Genomic DNA, 21,042 nt, shown 5'->3' with positions numbered 1-21,042 from the left:
GAATGCATTGCTTATGTTTAGGTTATGGGGACAAGAACGGTTCCATTTTGCGTTGATCTCTTAATCAAGGTGCAAATGCTACTCCCACTGCCATTGAATTCAAGTACAAGGGAAGGGGACCTCTTTTCTGGTAGAAACCAGTTTCACCAAAGGCAGTGGATTTTCATTGCCCTGACACCTTGAATGCTTAGCCACAACCCCTCTGAGACCCCTGCTCATTTGGAGAGTGGAGGAGTACCCCCCCAATTTAATGAAAGCACTGCACACGTTACAATAGCTCTCAAGGGGCAGGTCGCCCATGATGCGGACAGACCCAGTAATGCCACATTATTTTTGCGCACAGACCATGATGAATTAGACTATTCATTTCACTCCATTTCAGGTTCAAATACTTAAATCAGACATAGTCTTTATTAAGCAACATTCAATTACATCTCAATCGACTATTAAAAGAATTGAACCTATTTATTTATCACCTACAGAGGACTCCGGAGCATTTTCAGTTGAGAGCGTGTCTGGTGAGAGGCGGATCGCTTGGTTGGAACGCTTCCCTTCACTGGGCTGCTGCGCGGCTCTCTTGCACCTCCAGAGAAAGGCGGGGTGAGTCTATCCGGTCTATCCCAAGCCCTGTCTAAAAACGGACTCCTTCGGACATCTGAGAAGGAAAAAAAACTCCGGGGCTGGAGCAAAGGCTGTTCAGAGGGAAACGCGTGTTGAGACCATTAATATCTGAGACCATTACGCACGGAGTTCAGATACAGAATTGACCGAGTTCTTCACGTTAATGACAATTTAGTTGAATCACTTTTTTTTTAAATACAGCGATACAATCATTTAGAATATACATATTCGTTTGTTACAGAGGTGAATTGCAAGATTTCTAAAAACTCAAAGATCTATCGACAATTCAAAAGGACATTTCCAAGGAACCATGAAGGAATTATCAACTTTCTGCCACAGGGTGACTCTGGTTGCTCTACTTCTAACAACTGTCTCAGCTACCAAGACGAATGTACCACGACTCAGACTTTCATACAAAGGTAAAATACTAAATTAATGCATTTGATCACGTGTGTTTTCTGGTCAGTAGGACTAGGCTATATTGATTTATTTTGTAACATTTTCAAATGTTGATTTATTTGTAACGTTCTTTAAACCCTCTTGGGGGGGAAATGATGGGGAATAATTAAGTGATGTGTTTGACTCCTCATCTTAATTCAACTATGTGTCGTCGTTTGAAAATGGGTTTTGACAGAGTGCGCACAAGATGTTTGAACATGTTCCGTAACATTATTTGATTAAGTTCATTAGGTTCATTAGGCTACTTTCTCCATGGCGTGTATGTGGATTTTATAGCCTACTGATTTTTATTCATTATGACCGTACCCACTCCCGGGTAAGCACTCATTTTAAGAATGTTTGCTCGTGTGTTGGTGTGTGTGTGTGTGTGTGCGCGCGCGTGTATGTGTACACCACACAGGTGTGAGTGCTCTCCACAGTGCAGATTCAAGCGCCATTAACTGTGGGCAACACTGCGAATGAGAGATCTCTGAATTTTTTGGAAACCCTCCGAAAGTAAATGTGTAGCTATTATAGACCTATATAATAACGTTGTATTAGTAATAGGCCTACAACATTTTTTTAACAATGTTCTGAAATACACATGGACCTGAACATTAGGCTACATTTGTTCATATGAACGAAAAACATGACGCATGTTTAATTAAGGCCTATAAATCCAAGAAACTCGATTTTTTTTTCAAATAATATTTCGATTAAATGTAACTCAGTAATATATATCATGTAATTTCATAAACACGAACACATTTAATTGCTTTTATCCCATTGTGTCTGCATGTCAGGCACACCCTTACAATAGTATTTTATTTGCAACACGCTTTTATCGCACAGGCTTATGCTTGATATAATATGGGTGAGTTAAATATTTTCAGTTGCTCTGGCGTCTTGGAGGGTCTTGTCAAATTGGGAAATGATTGTGTAAATATGGTTGATTGTGGGCTACTTAGTTTGTTGGTTTTAACTTAACTTTGATAGATCGCCTACCTTTGGCCCTGAAGGGCGTTTGGTGTGTTTTCACCTCTTCGCCTTCGGGCACACCGTGGCGCCCGAGAAGTGTTTTCAATTACTGCCAAGGCAATTACGTTTTATAGAGCGCGCGGTGTACGGCTGTTCAACACGGAAACCGGTAAGCTCTGTCTCTGCACACTCAGCAAGTAAAAATACAAAGATTAGTCATTTATTGTCTGACAACCACTTTCATTCAACTGCTGTTTTTTTCTGCGGCTCGTGGTTTACAGCGGGAGAACGGTGGTCCTTGATCAGCCTCACAATGTTAGACATTTGGAACCGTTTCGGATTACGGTCCTAAATGCCTTGAATGTCTGGTAGCCTACCTAGAGTATCCTCATGACTCAGGCTGCCTGTATGAAGAGGTGCTTGACTTGGCTGGACCAGAGTGTTGGAATTCCCTGGTCAGTGTTCACAAACATGGCCCTTCCCCAGTCCAAGTGAGTCTGCAATTATTAGTGGTTAAAAATCTAAAAAGGATTTCCTCCTGTTGGAGTCCATGTTTTCATTAGAAAATAATCACTCCATTTTTTTTCTCCATATCCTGTTGCAGGAAAAATGGCACATCGAACTGGCTTGTAAATTTCCCTGGTATTGACATCTTGACCATAGAGTTCAGTTAGTTTCCCCTGTTCAGACCCACTATATGCCCCGAGGCATCATTCTTTCCCTGGGGCTTTAGAGGTCATTTAGAAACAGGAAACATTGTCATTTTCTCATCTAATCAACTAGTAGGAGTTAAAGCAGGAAAAGGCACCGAGCAGCCCTACTTCCTCTAAATCACCACTACCACTTCTGCCCTCCATCTGTTACACCCCTCCACCCCTCCATCCCTCCATCCCAACCCTTCCACTGCTTCACTCAAAGATTATCATCAGTTAGTTAATCCTCCAATCGGTTCCTCTGATCAGAGTCCCTCTCCCCCGTTCCCCTCCCCTCGGCTCCCTCTCGTTCTATTCTCCCGGGGTTATTGGTTGATCCCAGATATGGTGGTGCTCCTGCCTCTTGCTTCCTGCCTCCTGCTCTGTGTGTCAGACTGGAAAGATGGTCGGTGAGAGAGCAGACTGGGTTTGTGATGGGAAGTGGGGAACAGCCCCTAAACCCCTGGCAGTGGGCTCGTAAAGTGTTTCTGGGGCTCCAGGGATGGGGGCCGGGTGTTTACGGGGGTTCTCAGGGGGTGTCATCGTAGCCCCAGGTCTGTTCTGTGCGTTGCAGCTGAGCGTTTGTAGATGGAGCCCCCCACAGTCCCTCTGTCTCCTCACCTCCCACCATGTCCCCTTCCTCCCCCTCCCCATCAATCATATGCAGACCTCAGGAGGATAAATATGCCCGGGCAGTGGACACACTACTCTCACACACACACACACACACACACACACACACACACACACACACACACACACACACACACACACACACACACACCTCGCTCTCTTGCTCGCATGTACACGAACACAAGAACACAGACAAACACACTGCTCCTCATCATCACCCATTTTGAAAGTGCTGCAGATGGAGGAGCTGCTTGTTTTATTTGACATGAATGAAGGAGTTTGTTTTTACAGTGTTGCCCAGATGTTGTTCCAGGGGGATTAGAAGTCTCTCTCTCTCTCTCTTGCTCTCACTCTCGCTCTCTCTCGCTCTCATTTTCTCTCACTCTTGCTCTCTCTCTCTCCTTCCTTAAGTGCTCCCAGGCTTCTGGAAGAAAAAAAGATTCTCAGAAACTGGGCCAGTTGGCTCATCGCACCAAAGAACTGTATACTGTACAGCGCTGAGAAATTGGAGCGAGAGTTTGAAATACGGAGTGAACTTTTGGTTCTATGACACGGATTGACAGAATTGGGTTGGACTGCAGCTCCGACTGGCATTGCCCCTCAGCTCAACTCCAGTTATTATGGAATTAGTTTAGGAAATCAAAAGCTCAAGAAAGTCTGAGGAGATGTTCTAGATTATCTACCATTGAGTGGTGGATTGTTCAAGAATGATTGTCAGTAATATCTGTCTGTTCCAGTATATCCAAAAACAAGATGGCCGCCTTGCTGCTACAATACAGGGATGGTGACAGTGGCAGGTATAGTGCATTCGGAAAGTATTCAGACCCCTTCCCCTTTTCCACATTTTGTTACATTACAGCCTTTGCTATGAGACTCGAAATTCAGCTCAGGTGCATCATAGTTTCAATTGATCATCCTTGAGATGTTTCTACAACTTCATTGGAGTCCACCTGTGGTGATTTGGACATGATTTGGAAAGGCACACACCTGTCTATATAAGGTCCCGTAGTTGACAGTGGATGTCAGAGCAAAAACCAAGCCATGCGATTGAAGGAATTGTCCGTAGAGCTCAGAGACAGGATTGTGTCGAGGCACAGATCTGGGGAAGGGTACCAAAACATTTCTGCAGCATTGAAGGTCCCCAAGAACACAGAGGCAGCCATCATTCTTAAATGGAAGAAGTTTGGAAGAGCTGGCAGCCCGTCCAAACTGAGCAATCGGGGGAGAAGGGCCTTGGTGAGGGAGGTGAGTTCCTCTGTGGAGATGGGAGAACCTTCCAGAAGGACAACCATCTCTGCAGCACTCCACCAATCAGGTTTTTATGATAGAGTGGCCAGACGGAATACAGTCCTCAGTAAAAGACACATGACGGCCTGCTTTTAGATTGCCAAAATGCACCTAAAGGACTCTCAGACCATGAGAAACAAGATTCTCTGGTCTGATGAATGCAAGACTGAACTCTTTGGCCTAAATGCCAAGCGTCATGTCTGGGGGAATCCAGGCACCATCCCTATGGTGAAGCATGGTGGTGACAGCATCATGCTGTGGGGATGTTTTTCAGTATCAGAGACTGGGAGCTAGTCAGGATTGAGGGAAAGATGAATGGAGCAAAGTACAGAGAGATCTTTTATGAAAACTTGCTCCAGAGCACACAGGACCTCAGACTGGGGCGAAGGTTCACCTTCCAACAAGACAATGACCCTAAGCACACAGCCAATACAATGCAGGAGTGGCTTCGGGACAAGTCTCTGAATGTCCTTGAGTGGCACAACCAGAGCCCAGACTTGAACCCCTTCGAAAATCTCTGGAGAGACCTGAAAATAGCTGTGCAGCGACACTCCCCATCCATCCTGACAGAGCTTGAGAGGATCTGCAGAGAAGAATGGGAGAAACTCCCCAAATACAGGTGTGCCAAGCATCATACCCAGGAAGACTCCAGGCTGTAATCGCTGCCAAAGTAAAGAGTCTGAATAATTAAATAAATGGTATATTTCAGTTTTTAACATTTTATAACCTGTTTTTGCTTTGTCATTATGGGGTATTGTCTGTAGATTGATGAGGGGAAAAAACGATTTAATCCATTTTAGAATAAGGCTGTAACGTAACAGAATGTGGAAAAAGTCAAGGGGTTTGAATACTTTCAGAATGCACGGTAGCTAGCTGCCGACGCCCGACACCTCAGAGCTGTCATCTCTGCTGTTATCACACTCTGTGGCGTTCTCACACACGTGTGTGTCTGGTGTCTGAGCCTTGCTGAAGTGTCACCGTGTCTGCCTCCTTAATGCCTAAACTTAACCATGGAGTTTTTTTGTTTGTTTTAAACCTATCCCAAACCTTCACCCTTGACTTAACCATTCGGAATTAGTGCCTGAACTTAACCGTCGAAATGTTGAATTTATGGACAAAGGTTGGATTCTGCCGTGAGACGGAGGAGAGGAGAGAGGGAGAGGAACCCACGAGAGGTGTGAGAGAGAAGAGGGGGAGGCTGGGGAAATGAAAGAGAGAACGGAAGAGTCTAAGAGGATGTAGAGAAAGGGACTCATTATTTGTTCCACTTGTCAGACCTATGGGCGCTCTCTGGACTCTGGCGAGCCTGATGTGTGCTTCTTCATGACCATAAAGGAAATTAGATTGAGGTGAAGTTGAGAAGAAATGATTTATTGGCAGGGCAGATCTTCTTTTTTTTTTTAATGCCCCATCAAGTCAAAGTGAAAACAGGTGGGGCTATAAACCATACCCACCTAGATGCAACCACTCTTCAGACAAGCCCAGCCCCCCGCCCCAGTAGCTCCTACTCCTAGTCAGGGCAGGTCAGTGTGACTGGGGAGTAATGGATTACACAGCCATGGATGGAGCTCAGTCAGGAGAGGCCTGAACAATGCATCATTGTGTCTGTAGCGTTGGCTATAACTGGGAGCTATCCACTGCCTCCAATTAGGTAATAAGGCCTGGCAACACGCCTTCCTCTCCCCGTCTCCCCACAGTGCTACATCTGGTAGGGGTCTGGGCTTTCCGTCCATGACAGCCATGCACCGTATTAAGTGGAGAGTAATCTGATGTTGAGATGCGTTCCGATTTGGTGTTCAGATGTGATTCTGATAAGGTACAGTTACTGTACTGTGTTTGACTGTCCAAGTCACCATGCCTTCGGCCATTCTGTTTGGAGTCATGTCCATCTGGTTCATATCGCTTTGACACACACACACACACGCACGCACGCACGCACGCACACGCAGTGATTAATCCCTTGGTCTGTTTCTTTAACCTCTCTGTAGATCATTGTCTGGGGAGCCATTAGAGTCCAGCTGAGCCGCAGCATGACACAAGCTAGAGCAGTAAGCATTGAGAGCAGCGGGGTCAGTGTGGCAGGCCTGACTCTATAGGACGAGTGTGTGTTAAGGGCATGTTAGAGCAAAGAGAGGGATTGGTGGAGGCATGAATGGAGGGGACGGTGAAATAACGACGGAAGGGGGAGGTAAGGAGGTAACGGCGGAACAGAGGTGAGCGGATGAAAGAGAGGGGAGAGCAGGGGAAGATAGAGGGATGTAAGGGAGGGGAGAGCAGGGAAGATAGAGGGATGTAAGGGAGGGGAGAGCAGGGGAAGATAGAGGGATGTAAGGGAGGGGAGAGCAGGGAAGATAGAGGGATGTAAGGGAGGGGAGAGCAGGGAAGATAGAGGGATGTAAGGGAGGGGAGAGCAGGGAAGATAGAGGGATGTAAGGGAGGGGAGAGCAGGGGAAGATAGAGGGATGAAATGGAGGGGAGAGCAGGGGAAGATAGAGGGATGAAAGGGAGGGGGAGCAGGGGGAAGATAGAGGGATGAAAGGAGGTAAAGGCGGAACAGAGGTGAGCAGATGAAAGAGAGGGGAGAGCAGGGGAAGATAGAGGGATGAAAGGGAGGGGAGAGCAGGGAAGATAGAGGGATGAAAGGGAGGGGAGAGCAGGGAAGATAGAGGGATGAAAGGGAGGGGAGAGCAGGGAAGATAGAGGGATATAAGGGAGGGGAGAGCAGGGGAAGATAGAGGGATGTAAGGGAGGGGAGAGCAGGGGAAGATAGAGGGATGTAAAGGAGGTAACGGCGGAACAGAGGTGAGCGGATGAAAGAGAGGGGAGAGCAGGGGAAGATAGAGGGATGAAAGGGGGGGATAGCAGGGGAAGATAGAGGGATGAAAGGGGGGGAGAGCAGGGGAAGATAGAGGGTTGAAAGGGAGGGGAGAGCAGGGGGACGATAGAGGGATGAAAGGGAGGGGAGAGCAGGAGAAATATAGAGGGATGAAAGGGAGGGGAGAGCAGGGGAAAGATAGAGGGATGAAAGGGAGGGGAGAGCAGGGGAAGATAGAGGGATGAAAGGGAGGGGAGAGCAGGGGAAGATAGAGGGATGAAATGGAGGGGAGAGCAGGGGGAAGATGGAGGGGAGAGCAGGGGAAAGATGGAGGGGAGAGCAGGGGAAAGATAGAGGGATGGATGGGAGGGGAGAGCAGGGGAAGATAGAGGGATGAAATTGAAGGGGAGAGCAGGGGAAAGATATGGGGTTGAAAGGGAGGGGAGAGCAGGGGAAAGATAGAGGGATGAAATTGAAGGGGAGAGCAGGGGAAAGATATGGGGTTGAAAGGGAGGGGAGAGCAGGGGAAAGATAGAGGGATGAAAGGGAGGGGAGAGCAGGGGAAGATAGAGGGATAAAAGGGAGGGGAGAGCAGGGGGACATAGAGGGATGAAAGGACAGGGGAGAGCAGGGGGAAGATAGAGGGATGAAAGGGAGGGGAGAGCAGGGGGAAGATAGAGGGATGAAAGGGGAAGGGAAGGAATGGCTCAGAGTTGAGCACCTGAGGATGAGACACAGAGTCCCTTTCAGCAGGCAGGGTTGAGGGTTCGAGGCCTAACAAAGTGTCATTGATCATCTGTCATGTAGATTAGTTCTCCCCTGTCCACGAGAGGGCTAGCAATGTGTGTGTGTGTGTGTGTGTGTGTGTGTGTGTGTGTGTGTGTGTGTTAGTCCGAGAGAGAGAGAGAGAGTGTCTATGCAAGTCTGTTTCTCTATATACACATTATACAGTCTCTGTGTGTCTGTATATTTGATTGTGTGTGTATAAAGAAACATTTCCATCCTGGATGGACAATAAAGTTTTATTCTATTCTATATGTGAGTATAAATACGTCACCCTTGTTAAGTGTATTTGTGTTTTCAACTCCAGGGCTCAGTTCTGCCTGACCAGCTTGTCTAAGTGAGCCCTTGACAGTGCATTGTGGGAAGAGCTAGCCAATGTAAACCCCAGTGTCCGGAGAAATGACAACGCTGTCCATGCGTGGAACAAATTACACAAATGGCTGCAGTCCAGGGGGTTAAATCTATTTATCTGATCCGTTCCCACAATCCCACCCCATCCCCTGTCATCCACCTCTCCAAACCTTCTACGTCCTTTTGTCTTCAAGTGGTTTCATTTCATAACGGGGACAGCCGTGCCGGGAGTTGCTGTGCCATCTTAAAGATGGACTCCAGGGGTTTGAAGTGGGCTCTTTCTTTCTTTCTTCATAAAAGGCTCTCCCTCCCCTCGGGTTGGGTAAACAGCTCAGACCTCTGCTGTGCAGTTCACTGGAGAGCGAGAGAAAGCGAGAGAGAGATAGACAGAACGAGGGAGAGGGAGGAAACGAGAGAGAGCAGGAGAGAGAGAGAGAGAGAGAGAGAGAGAGAGAACTGTGGTCCTGCTTGGCCCATAGCACAGGCAAAGAAAGAAAGAGAGAGAGAAAAAGATCCATGATTCGAGGGAGAGGGAGGAGTATTTATGTTTGGGTATGAAAAGCTATACCTAAAGCAATACGGGCTCTCATAGCTACTCTACTAGGGGTTAGCAGGGTTTGTATATTTTTTCTGACTGCTGCTGGGGTTGGTCCTTGCTGCCTGCTGCCAGTGCAAGCTGGCCCGGTAAGAGAGTTAGTGAGCGGGGCTACAGTTTCAACTGGGGCTGCAGGGCCCGTGTTCCTACGGGTCCCATGGGGCTTGGAAACTAGGGGTGGTAGTATTGACAGGAATGTGGGGGGGTACGTAAACACAGGTTTTTGCCCTCCCACTTCTCCCACAATACTACTGTAATCACACTGATTGGACGTCACATCTACCGTTGTCCTCTGACTCTGATTTCTCCTATTTGGCTGACGTTCAGCGCAGTGAACACAGGAAGTGGAGAACGTTCTTCTTCCCTTTTGGCAAATGAGACAACAGAGGATTTGGTGGAAGGAAGGCCCTGCGTTCTCCCTGGGTTGGTCTGGGTGAGAGGCTACGCGTGGATGTCATGATGAGTGTTGGAATAAAGAATGGACTTGAGATGGTGTCAGAATGTTGTTTGCATGTGTGTATGTGAGTGGGTTAGCGTAACGTGGGTGTATCCGTGTGTCTACCCGTGTGTCTACCGGGTTGTTGCACTAGAGATCCACTGCGGGTGATTCTGGCTATGGGCCAGTTGAAGGTGAGCAGGAGAAAGCCTGGGGTGATGGGAACTCCCTCTGAGAGCGTTCACAGCGCAGACAGTCCGTGTCGCTCACAGTGATGTCAGCTGCTATGAACACCCCCCCCCCCCCTGCTGTCAGCTGCACTGCCTCCGCAATCAATTAGTTCCACCCAGGAGCTGCTGACAGGAAGTGCCAAGAGCAACATCACCCGCTGCACATTCTATAATTATTACAGGGAACACACGCACATCCACACAGATGCACGCATGCATGCACGCACGCACGCACACACACACACACACACTGCGCCCATTACCTCAACGCTCCTGGTGATTGTATAGGCTGCAGTTAACTGATACCTGAGCCAATGCTCCATACAGACGGTGTGTGTGTGGACACTTGTGTGTCCATCCCTAGATGAGTGTGTGTGTATATGCATTTGTTAATTAAGAGAGTGCTTCAACATTGGGCGCTGCCTGCCTGCTGCTGATAGAGGGAGCCAGCTGGTATTGACCAGGGAGACTGCCTGCCTGCTAGAGTTGACGAGGGTAATTTCTTCATTACATAGAGAGGAGGAGGGAGACTTTCTCCGCTGGGTCTGGCAGGACTAGATTGGACTGGGCCTTCCAGGACCCCACTAGACCCTCCAGAAGTGGCCTGGTTCTGGTTATTCTGACTCACCTTGTTGGGAAGCACTAGATCGACCACTTCGTTGGGACGTATCATCAAGTCCCTGTCCCATTTCACGGCCCTCCCTACTAGCCGTTTACACTTCAGCCCCAATTCCCCCATAATGCCTGGTTTAGGGTATTTTATGAGCACTGCGTGTGAGCCAGCAGGGTTTGGACTGGGTTTGGGGGCGAAACCTCAATCCACTGTGAAAGTTTACAGTGAATTGGCCGTCCTTTTGATAAGGGGGTTGATTGGAGTCCGGGATGCTGAGGTCACCCTCTCCGCCCCTCTCTCCCTTCTCTCCCCCGGCCTGTTGGTTGACTCTGTGGGGTAATTGTATGACTCTGCTCAGATAGGCGTCCTGAGACGACTGATAAGAGAGAGGTTCCAGGATGTGTGTGTGTGTTTGCGCGCGCGCGCGCCCCTGTGTGCGCGTCTGTGTTTGTGTGCGCCTGTGTGTGCGTGCCAGTGGATCCATTCTGACAGAGCCCTGGCAGTGGTTTGAAGAATGGCCTTTATCAGTGCTAACCTCAGGGCCCGCAGGGCCGACTTCTGTCTCCACCGAGGACGTTTACAACGCAGAGGTCAAACATTCATCATGTGTGGTCATAGACATAAAATGACTAGCGTGTTTTTTTTAAGAAGCAAAAAAAAAAAAACGAGCTTAGGAGCAGAGGATCGGCCCAATGCACGGTCTCTGTCAAACAGACGAACAAGCACGCACTCACACACATGCTGCGTGGAGTTACTCCATGTAATGCCGTGGGGGAGGATGACGTTAAAGCCAGGCCACCACCAGTGGGCAGAGTAACCCAGAGTGGTGTGTGTCCCCAGCCAAGACAAACACCTGACTTCTGTCCCATAGACACAAAGACCCCTTTATAGACCTCATTCAGATCCCCAGTCCCCATACACAGTGTATAATCTAGGAAAGAGCAGCTAGGGGGATGAAATATGGCACATGCTGTTCTGTGAAGGTGTGTGTGTGTGTGTGTGTGTGTGTGTGCGTGCGTACATGCGTGTGTGTGTGTGCGTGCGTGTGTGTGTGTGTGTGCTTACTTGTGTGTGTATGATTCTACGGTCAGTTATATATGACAGGCCCGGAGATGGCGGGCGACGCGTGGACAGGAAACACAGGGCTTTCCTGTGTCACAGGCATCTGTTATGGGGCAGGTTGACACGGATAATGGTGGCAGTCCTGCCAAGTGGGTCCCTTGTGTGTCCGGCCAAAAAGGAGGGGGTGGGTAGTCTGGACAGTGGAGGAGATGGGGAGGGAGTGGGAGAAGATGGAGGAGAAGGTAAGATGGCTGACTTGTGTGTAGACTCAGATTCCCAGCATTCTTGGCGCACAGCAATAATATACAGCAGTGTTAATACAAGGAACACTGACCTGGGGAGTCTTTTAAAGGGTGCAATGAATGACTCTCTCTCTCTCTCTCTGTGTGTGTGTGTATGTGTGTGTGTGTCGTCTTATGTGTGTGTTATCTGTGGTGTGTGTGTGTGTGTGTGTGTACTAACCGCCAGGTGTGTGGAGACAGCGAAGGTGTGTGTGTGTGTGCGTGTCTATCTGCCTTTTGCATGTGAAAAAACTTGTCAGATGGAGGAGATAGGGGGAGAGAGGTGTGGGAGAGATGTGGCGATGACAGATGTGAGATTGAGACAAGGAGAGAGAAGGGATTTGAACTGTACCATGAAGAACGAGTGAAGGAGAGAAGAGAGAGAGAGTGAAGGGTGCATGGTGTGGCCCTTGGGGTCTAACGGGCCTCCGATGTGCCCCCCTCCTCCTTCCCTCGCCCCTCAACCCCTCATCCCTCGCCCTGAGCTCAGAATAACTCCTCCAGCCACTCCTAAACACATTAACGACTAAACCTCAATTTGTTCCTTGTAGAAGAGACAATCAAATATGAGAACCTTGAGCGCTCCCTCATATTCCCCATCCTCTTCTCTCTGTCTCTTTCTTTCTTTCTCTCTCTCTCGCTCTCTTCACCTTAGTCTCTCCTTCTCACGCTCTTCCAATCGTTGTTTTTCCGTCTAAACACTGAAATAATACAGCTAGATTGGGGTTCTTTTGAAGATAAAATCCATCCCTCAGAAAATATCTTCACATACACCGCTGTGTGGATGATGGATGCAGGATGGAAATGTTGGACTTTAAGCTATGTGGCTAAGGTTTTCAGAGGATCTGTATTGAATGCAATGTCGCAGTAAGATAATACTGTGTGTGTGATTGGATGTTATGGTTACAAGACCGAGAATGTGGAATATTGCACGTTGATGATTTTGGTAGTTGATGTCCCAGTCCTGGAGTAGGTTAGAGGTTTTATTCATTACTGATCAAAGCTATTGTGGCTGGTGGCACTGTGCACCACTAAGGTAGCGTTGTCTGGGTCAATGGGGGTGTGGTTGGCACTCATACAGATAGTCTGGGTTAGTTGGTCTGGGTTAGTATGGGTTGGTCTTGGTTAGTCTAGGTTGGTCTGGGTTGTATGGGTTGGTCTTGGTTGGTCTTGGTTGGTCTGGGTTGGTCTGGGTTGATCTGGGTTGGTCCGGGTTAGTCTGGGTTGATCTGGGGGGGTCTGGGTTGATCTGGGTTGGTCTGGGTTGTGTCTGTGTTGGTCTGGGTTAGTCTGGGTTAGTCTGGGTTAGTCAGTGTTGGTCTGGGTTGATCTGGGTTGGTCTGTGTTGGTCTCAGTTAGTCTCGGGTGATCTGGGTTGGTCTGGGTTGGTCTTGATTGGTCTGGGTTAGTATTGGTTAGTCTTGGTTAGTCTTGGTTGGTCTTGGTTAGTCTAGGTTTGTCTGGGTTAGTCTGAGTTGTCTGGGTTGGTCTGGGTTGGTCTGGGTTAGTCTGGGTTTGTCTTGGTTAGTCTAGGTTGGTCTGGGTTGTCTGGGTCGGTCTTGGTTAGTCTAGGTTGGTCTGGGTTGGTCTTAGTTGGTCTGGGTTAGTCTAGGTTGGTCTGGGTTAGTCTGGGTTGATCTGGGTTGTCCTAGTGTCGTATACTCTCCTACAGGGTCAATATTATCCCGGGGTTCAGGTGTCAGCTCTGAGGACCATCCAGACAGGGAGCTGGACATACAGGCACACACACACACACACACACACACACACACACACACACACAAACCTATTATGGGGCATTAGTCTGTGGGGTGCCAGTATAGCGTGACCGGAGGAAGGACTCAGACGAGATGTTTACACTCTTAATTCACAGGACAAACACACAAGAAGACTGAAGAGGAGGGGAGAGGAGGAGAAAAGAGAAGGGCAAGAACCCTCCACAGACCCCGACCCGCCCTGACCCCCTCCTCCCCTCCCCTCTCTCCAGCCTCCAGCCGCTGTGTTTGGTTCCCAAAGCCCCAGACCCACAAAGAGTGACCCCTTTCTCTCTCTGTTTATTTGTGTCTGCGGGTCACCACAGTCGGAGGATAGAGTGGATACTTGGTGAAAAGCTCTATGTAGGAGCGTAGTTGGTTTTAGTTTTGTTGAGTTGAGTTTAAGGCAAAATGGCTGTGATAATCAAGAACGGACATATGGAGAACAGGTGTACTACTTAGATCCTGGTTTTTGTTTGTTTAGAGCAATCATGTAACGGTGGCATGTTTTTCTCCATACGTGCAATGTTGTTTTTCTGCATTGGGGATTATTTTGTTGGTAAGTAAGAGGGTTACAAGTGAATTGACATATATCTTACTGTGGGTGAGGATTTTAAGGAGGTAAAGATAGAGGGAATGAAGATGGAGAGAGGGAAGGAGAAAAATAGAACAAGTGTGTGGTGTGCGTGGAGTGTGGCAGAGGTTGAGTTTTCAGAGGAAAAGCGTCAGACTGTTACAGTGCTAACAAGTGTGAGTGTGTGTGTGCTTGTCTGTGTGTCTATTTGTGTGTGTGTTTGCGTGTGTTTATGTGTGTGTGTTTTTTGTGTATAGTATCTTCAGTTTGGGGGGGGGGTTGTGGGACATGGGGCCAGGAGATAGCGGCTAAAGCAATGGAGTATGAGCTGCATCACTGACAGGTATCCTATATTCCTTTCTGTCAAAATATAGAGGTGAGAACAGAACAACAGATCACTGTCACGCTATAGTCGGCTGTCACGCCTTCAACACCCACAACTAGATGGCGCCGACGGAGAAGGGCGTCATCTTACGAGTTCCAACCCGACTTTGCTATTTAGTGACTTTTATCGCGTTTGTCTTTTTTATCTTACAGAAAGTTCAGACAATTATCACATATGACCTCCAAGCACTTCTGGACAAACACGACTTCAACTCTGACTCAGCTGTTCCACTGTTCCCCTTTCCTTTGTTCCATGGGCCACCAAGACGCCTCCGACGCAGGAGACGAGGTGGAGTCCTGGGTGAGATCGAGGCGAAGAGAAACTCTAACGGCGCTCCCCTCCGTTCTATTGGCAAAATGTCCAGTCACTGGAGAATAAGATGGATGAGCTTCGTCCCAGAGTCTCCCATCAGAGAGACTTGAAAAGCAGCAATATTATTTGTCTTACTGAAACTTGGCCGGATGATGACGCTACGCACCTAGTTCTCAATGGATTCTCCAGGCAGTGGCGGGAGTGGGCAGCGGCTTCAGGGAATGCGAAAGACGGAGGAGTGTGTTTTTTTTCATGAACGGAAACTGGTGTGCTGCTTCAATTGTGAAGGAAATCCCAAGCTTTTGCTCTCCTGATATAGAACAGCTGCAGACCCTTTTGTCTACCAAAAGAGTTCTCATCCATAATTATCACGGCTGTCTACATCCCTCCACAAGCCAACACCACTCTGGCACTCAACGAACTGTACGGGTCCATGAACAAATAAGAAACCGCTCACCCAGAGGCAGCGTTTCTGGTGGGCGGAGACTTTAACGGGGGAAGGCTTAAAAGCGTCCTACCTCACTTTTACCGACATGTGACACTAGGGGCTCTAAAACTCTAGACCACTTTTATTCTACTCCCAGAAACACATACAAGGCCCACGCTCGTCCTCCCTTTGGCAAATCTGACCAAGACTCCATTCTCCTGCTTCCTGTTTACCAACAAATGCTCAAACAGGATGTACCAGTGATGAGCTCAATAAGGAGGTGGTCAGATGAAGCAGACGCGATCCTGGGATATGTTCCCGGGGTTCAACTGATAGCATTGAGGAGTTTACCACAACAGTCAAAGGCTTCATCAATAAGTGCATAGATGATGGCGCCCCAACAGAGACTTCAAGGATGTATCCAAACCAAAAGCCATGGATTACGTGAAATATCCACACGGGGCTAAAGGTTAGGCTACCGCTTACAAGGTGGAAGCCTATTACGCCAGCTCCGAAGATCGTCATGTGTGGCCGGGCTTGCAGACAATAACGGATTAGAAAGGGAAACCCAGCCGTGAGTTGCTCAGCGATGCAGAACTCCCAAACGAGCTAAATGCCTTTTATGCTCGCTTCGAAGGAATGTCATACTCTGCTTGTGTGGAAGCCCTTGTTTTTTTCCCAGATAACTGTGTGATCTCGCTCTCCGTTGTTGATGTGAGCAAAACGTTTAAACATATTAACAAGCACACGGAATACCAGGGTGCGTTCTCAAAGCTTGCACGGACCAGCTGGCAAGTGGCTTCGAGGACATTTTCAATCTCTCTTGTCCCAGTCTATAATCCCAACATGTTTCAAGCTGACCACCATTGTCCCTGTTCCCAAGAGCTCCAAGGTAACCTACCTGGTAACCTACAGTGCCTTGCGAAAGTATTCGGCCCCCTTGAACTTTGCGACCTTTTGCCACATTTCAGGCTTCAAACATAAAGATATAAAACTGTATTTTTTTGTGAAGAATCAACAACAAGTGGGACACAATCATGAAGTGGAACGACATTTATTGGATATTTCAAACTTTTTTCAAAAATCAAAAACTGAAAAATTGGGCGTGCAAAATTATTCAGCCCCCTTAAGTTAATACTTTGTAGCGCCACCTTTTGCAGGGATTACAGCTGTAAGTCGCTTGGGGTATGTCTATCAGTTTTGCACATCGAGAGACTGAATTTTTTTCCCATTCCTCCTTGCAAAACAGCTCGAGCTCAGTGAGGTTGGATGGAGAGCATTTGTGAACAGCAGTTTTCAGTTCTTTCCACAGATTCTCGATTGGATTCAGGTCTGGACTTTGACTTGGCCATTCTAACACCTGGATATGTTTATTTTTGAACCATTCCATTGTAGATTTTGCTTTATGTTTTGGATCATTGTCTTGTTGGAAGACAAATCTCTGTCCCAGTCTCAGGTCTTTTGCAGACTCCATCAGGTTTTCTTCCAGAATGGTCCTGAATTTGGCTCCATCCATCTTCCCATCAATTTTAACCATCCCTGTCCCTGCTGAAGAAAATCAGGCCCAAACCATGATGCTGCCACCACCATGTTTGACAGTGGGGATGGCGTGTTCAGCTGTGTTGCTTTTACGCCAAACATAACGTTTTGCATTGTTGCCAAAAAAGTTCAATTTTGATTTCATCTGACCAGAGCACCTTCTTCCACATGTTTGGTGTGTCTCCCAGGTGGCTTGTGGCAAACTTTAAACAACACTTTTTATGGATATCTTTAAGAAATGGCTTTCTTCTTGCCACTCTTCCATAAAGGCCAGATTTGTGCAATATACGACTGGTTGTTGTCCTATGGACAGAGTCTCCCACCTCAGCTGTAGATCTCTGCAGTTCATCCAGAGTGATCATGGGCCTCTTGGCTGCATCTCTGATCAGTCTTCTCCTTGTATGAGCTGAAAGTTTAGAGGGACGGCCAGGTCTTGGTAGATTTGCAGTGGTCTGATACTCCTTCCATTTCAATATTATCGCTTGCACAGTGCTCCTTGGGATGTTTAAAGCTTGGGAAATCTTTTTGTATCCAAATCCGGCTTTAAACTTCTTCACCACAGTATCTCGGACCTGCCTGGTGTGTTCCTTGTTCTTCATGATGCTCTCTGCGCTTTTAACGGACCTCTGAGACTATCACAGTGCAGGTGCATTTATACGGAGACTTGATTACACACAGGTGGATTGTATTTATCATCATTAGTCATTTAGGTCAACATTGGATCATTCAGAGATCCTCACTGAACTTCTGGAGAGAGTTTGCTGCACTGAAAGTAAAGGGGCTGAATAATTTTGCACGCCCAATTTTTCAGTTTTTGATTTGTTAAAAAAGTTTGAAATATCCAATAAATGTCGTTCCACTTCATGATTGTGTCCCACTTGTTGTTGATTCTTCACAAAAAAATACAGTTTTATATCTTTATGTTTGAAGCCTGAAATGTGGCAAAAGGTCGCAAAGTTCAAGGGGGCCGAATACTTTCGCAAGGCACTGTATGTGTGTGCCTACTATCGCCCTGTAGCACTCACATCTGAAATTATGAAGTGCTTTGAAAGGCTGGTCATGACACACATCAACACCATCATCTCAGACACCTTAGAATCACTCCAATTCGCATACCGCCCCAACAGATCCACAGATGACGCAATCTGCCCTCGCCCACCTGGACAAGAGGGGAAATAACTGTGTGAGAATGCTGTTCATAGACTACAGCTCAGCGTTCAACACCATAGTCCCTTCCAAGATCATCACCAAGCTAGGGATCCTGGGACTGAACCCCTCCCTCTGTAGCTGGATCCTGGACCTCCTGACGGGGCAGCCCCAGGTGGTGAGGGTAGGCAACAACACCTCCTCCGTTCTAACTTTCAACACAGGGGCCCCACAGGGGTGTGTGCTTTGTCCCCTCCTGTATTCCCTGTTCACCCTTGACTGCGTGGCCACTCATGACTCCAAGACCATCACCAAGTTTGCTGACGACACGTCAGTGCTTGGCCTGATCATCAACAGCAATGAGTCAGCCTACAGGAACGAGGTCAGAGACTTAGCAGTGTGGTGCCAGGACAACAACCTCTCCCTCAACGTCAGCTGATCGTGGACTATAGGAGAGAGAGGGGAGAGCCCGCCCCCATCCACATCGACGGGGGTGTTGTGGAGCGGGTCGAGAGCTTCAAGTTCCTTGGCGTCCACATCACTAATGACTGAACATTTTCCCGCATAGTCGTGAAGCGGGCACAGCAGCGCCTCTTCCCCCTCAGACAGCCCAGTACATTACTGGGGTCGAGCTCCCTGCCATCCAGGACCTCTATATCAGGCAGTGTCAGAGGAAAGTCAAAAAAATTGGCAAAGACTCCAGCCACCCAAGCCATAGACTGTTCACTCTGCTACTGTCTGGCAAACGGTACCGGAGCATCAACTCTCGGATCAACAGGCTCCGAGACAACTTCTACCCCCAAGCCACAAGAATGATAAATAGCCAAACTACTAGACATTCAATGAATGATACCTGAACTATCTGCACTGACTGTATCTTGCACTGTCCCTACGCACACTCACCATACAGTCCACATGCACACTCAATCACACATACTACATATGCACAAACATAACACACACACACGCATACTGACACAACACAGACACACATACATTCTGGTACTGGTACTCCCTGTATATTATCGCTCCATTGTGTATTTTATTCTATTCATCTTGTGTTAATATTTTTTTTAACTTCGCATCGTTGGGAAGGGCTTGTAAGCTAACATTTCACGGTAAAAGTCTACACCAGTTGTATTCGGGACATGTGACGAATCAAATCTGATTTGATTTGAGACACTCCACACTGACACCTGAAGTCGATCGTCAGCTCCTACAGATCAGTGGGAAACGCCGAGCGCCCTGAATTCGTGTACAAGTAGGCTGCTCCAGGTTTGCTGCTTCTGTGTACGCTGATACATTTAAATGAAAACAGAGGCCGCATTCCTGCACGTGTTCAGTTGGACTCGGACACTGTATCCTTGTCTGTAACATTATCTGCTACGGAATAGTATTGATGGGTGTTTCTGTCTGCCTATACTGTGTAATCTCAACCATACTACCTGGATCTCTCTACTACCCTGTCTGTCAACAGCATATTTATGTCACCTATGGCCCTCATCTGTACTTATCACTGTGCTTGCTTGTCTGTTTGGAATGTATGTCCCCCCCCTCTCTGTTCATGCTCATGTCTTTGCCTCTGTCAGTCAGATCTCCTGTCTGTCTGTCCGTCCATCCTTATGTCCGCCTGCCTGGGTGCGTTCTGTTAACAATTATGCTTAGTTACTTGAACTGGAGAAGTTTTCATGTAACTTTCATGAGGTCGTAATAACAGGCAGCCCTATTGTTTGGCCTCTGCTGTAGCGACTGTTTCATGGGATCCCAATTAAGGGTTTGGGTCTGACTCGTGCCACCTCTGCTTTTTCATTAATCTTGGTTCATGATCATGTTTTATTCCCAATTAGGAAATATATGAGAGGAAAAACACTGTAAAGTTTATAGTGCTCTCCACCTCTTACCATAGTTAATTATGGGGAGGGCTAACACAGACAGACAGACAGACAGACAGACAGACAGACAGACAGACAGACAGACAGACAGACAGACAGAGACACACACACACACACACACACTCGCACACACACACGCACGCACACACGCACACACGCACGCACTCACACACACACACCCTGAGAGACGAGCCCCTGTCACTCAACGCTCCTCTGAATGTTTGCTGAGTGATGAACAAGGGCCTCTCTGCACCCAGCGACACCGTGTCCATCAGTGGGGCCCTACAGAGCTCTGGGGTTTAGGGCTCCAAGAGAGACACACTGGGTTGATCTGCCAAAAACATACAAACCACCACCTCACACCGATCTTGAACTATGTGTCTCTGATTGTAGATTAATTTGTTATTTTTGATGTTGTTGCCAGAATAGCTGGAGAGAAGATCCAACAGTGAGCTGCTGTCTGTCTGTGAGACATTAAAGAGTAGACATGACAGGGTGAAGGGATGTCTGTAGTGTAATTACAACACTCCCTGATCTGAATAATACCGTGGGTACTAATCTGCCTTTTTAATCAGTACTTCTGATCTGACGGTTAGAGATCAAACTCTCTCTCTCTCTCTCTCTCTCTCTCTCTCTCTCTCTCTTTTTTTTCTTTCTTCTCACTCTGTCCTCTTTCCCCCCAGTTGCTATCATTGTTTCCCTCGTTCTCTTGTAGTTTCTCTTCTTCCTGCACACTCATAGACACACACACCCTTTAAAAGTATCAAAGTGTTTTGGCTCCAGGCACGGAGTTCCACCTCCTGACTCCAGATTGGTTAGGGGAAGAGGGAGATCCCGTTGTGTACAGTCCAGTCTGGCAACACAGAGACCACAGACAGAGACAAGGACACACAGTACAGACAGACACACACACACACAGAAACACACACACACACACACAGACACACACACACACACACACACACACACACACACACAAACTCACTTTAGGATCACAGGTCAAATCCTGTTTTCCTATTACAGTATTTCTGTCTTCTCTTATTACCTTCCATTTACCAGTGTCTAGGTCACCAGTGTCTAGGCCACCAATGGCTAGGCCATGCTAAATGTATACTAAAACAGCATTACAAGCAGGACGTTAGAGGAGCATGCTTAGCCTCCCCACCACGCTCTCTGTTTAACATCTGCACATTTGTTT

The 21,042-nt window shown here is 47.7% G+C and overlaps 1 protein-coding gene across 1 annotated transcript in view; it reads left to right on the top strand.

Moving 5' to 3' along the window:
* The first annotated feature begins 267 nt into the window (after positions 1–267).
* LOC110531175 (semaphorin-3G) overlaps positions 268–21,042 on the top strand; it is a 65,927-nt gene continuing 45,152 nt past the window's right edge. Inside the window, exon 1 of the mRNA XM_036987988.1 lies at positions 268–1,040. Coding sequence (XP_036843883.1) covers positions 932–1,040 — 109 coding nt within the window. The 5' untranslated portion in view covers positions 268–931. The remainder of the gene's footprint in view (positions 1,041–21,042) is intronic.

The sequence above is a fragment of the Oncorhynchus mykiss genome, chromosome 9 (assembly GCF_013265735.2).
Source record: "Oncorhynchus mykiss isolate Arlee chromosome 9, USDA_OmykA_1.1, whole genome shotgun sequence".
Taxonomy (NCBI): domain Eukaryota; kingdom Metazoa; phylum Chordata; class Actinopteri; order Salmoniformes; family Salmonidae; genus Oncorhynchus; species Oncorhynchus mykiss.
Note: the sequence above shows the minus strand (reverse complement) of the source record. Positions and strands in the feature narration are given on the sequence as shown.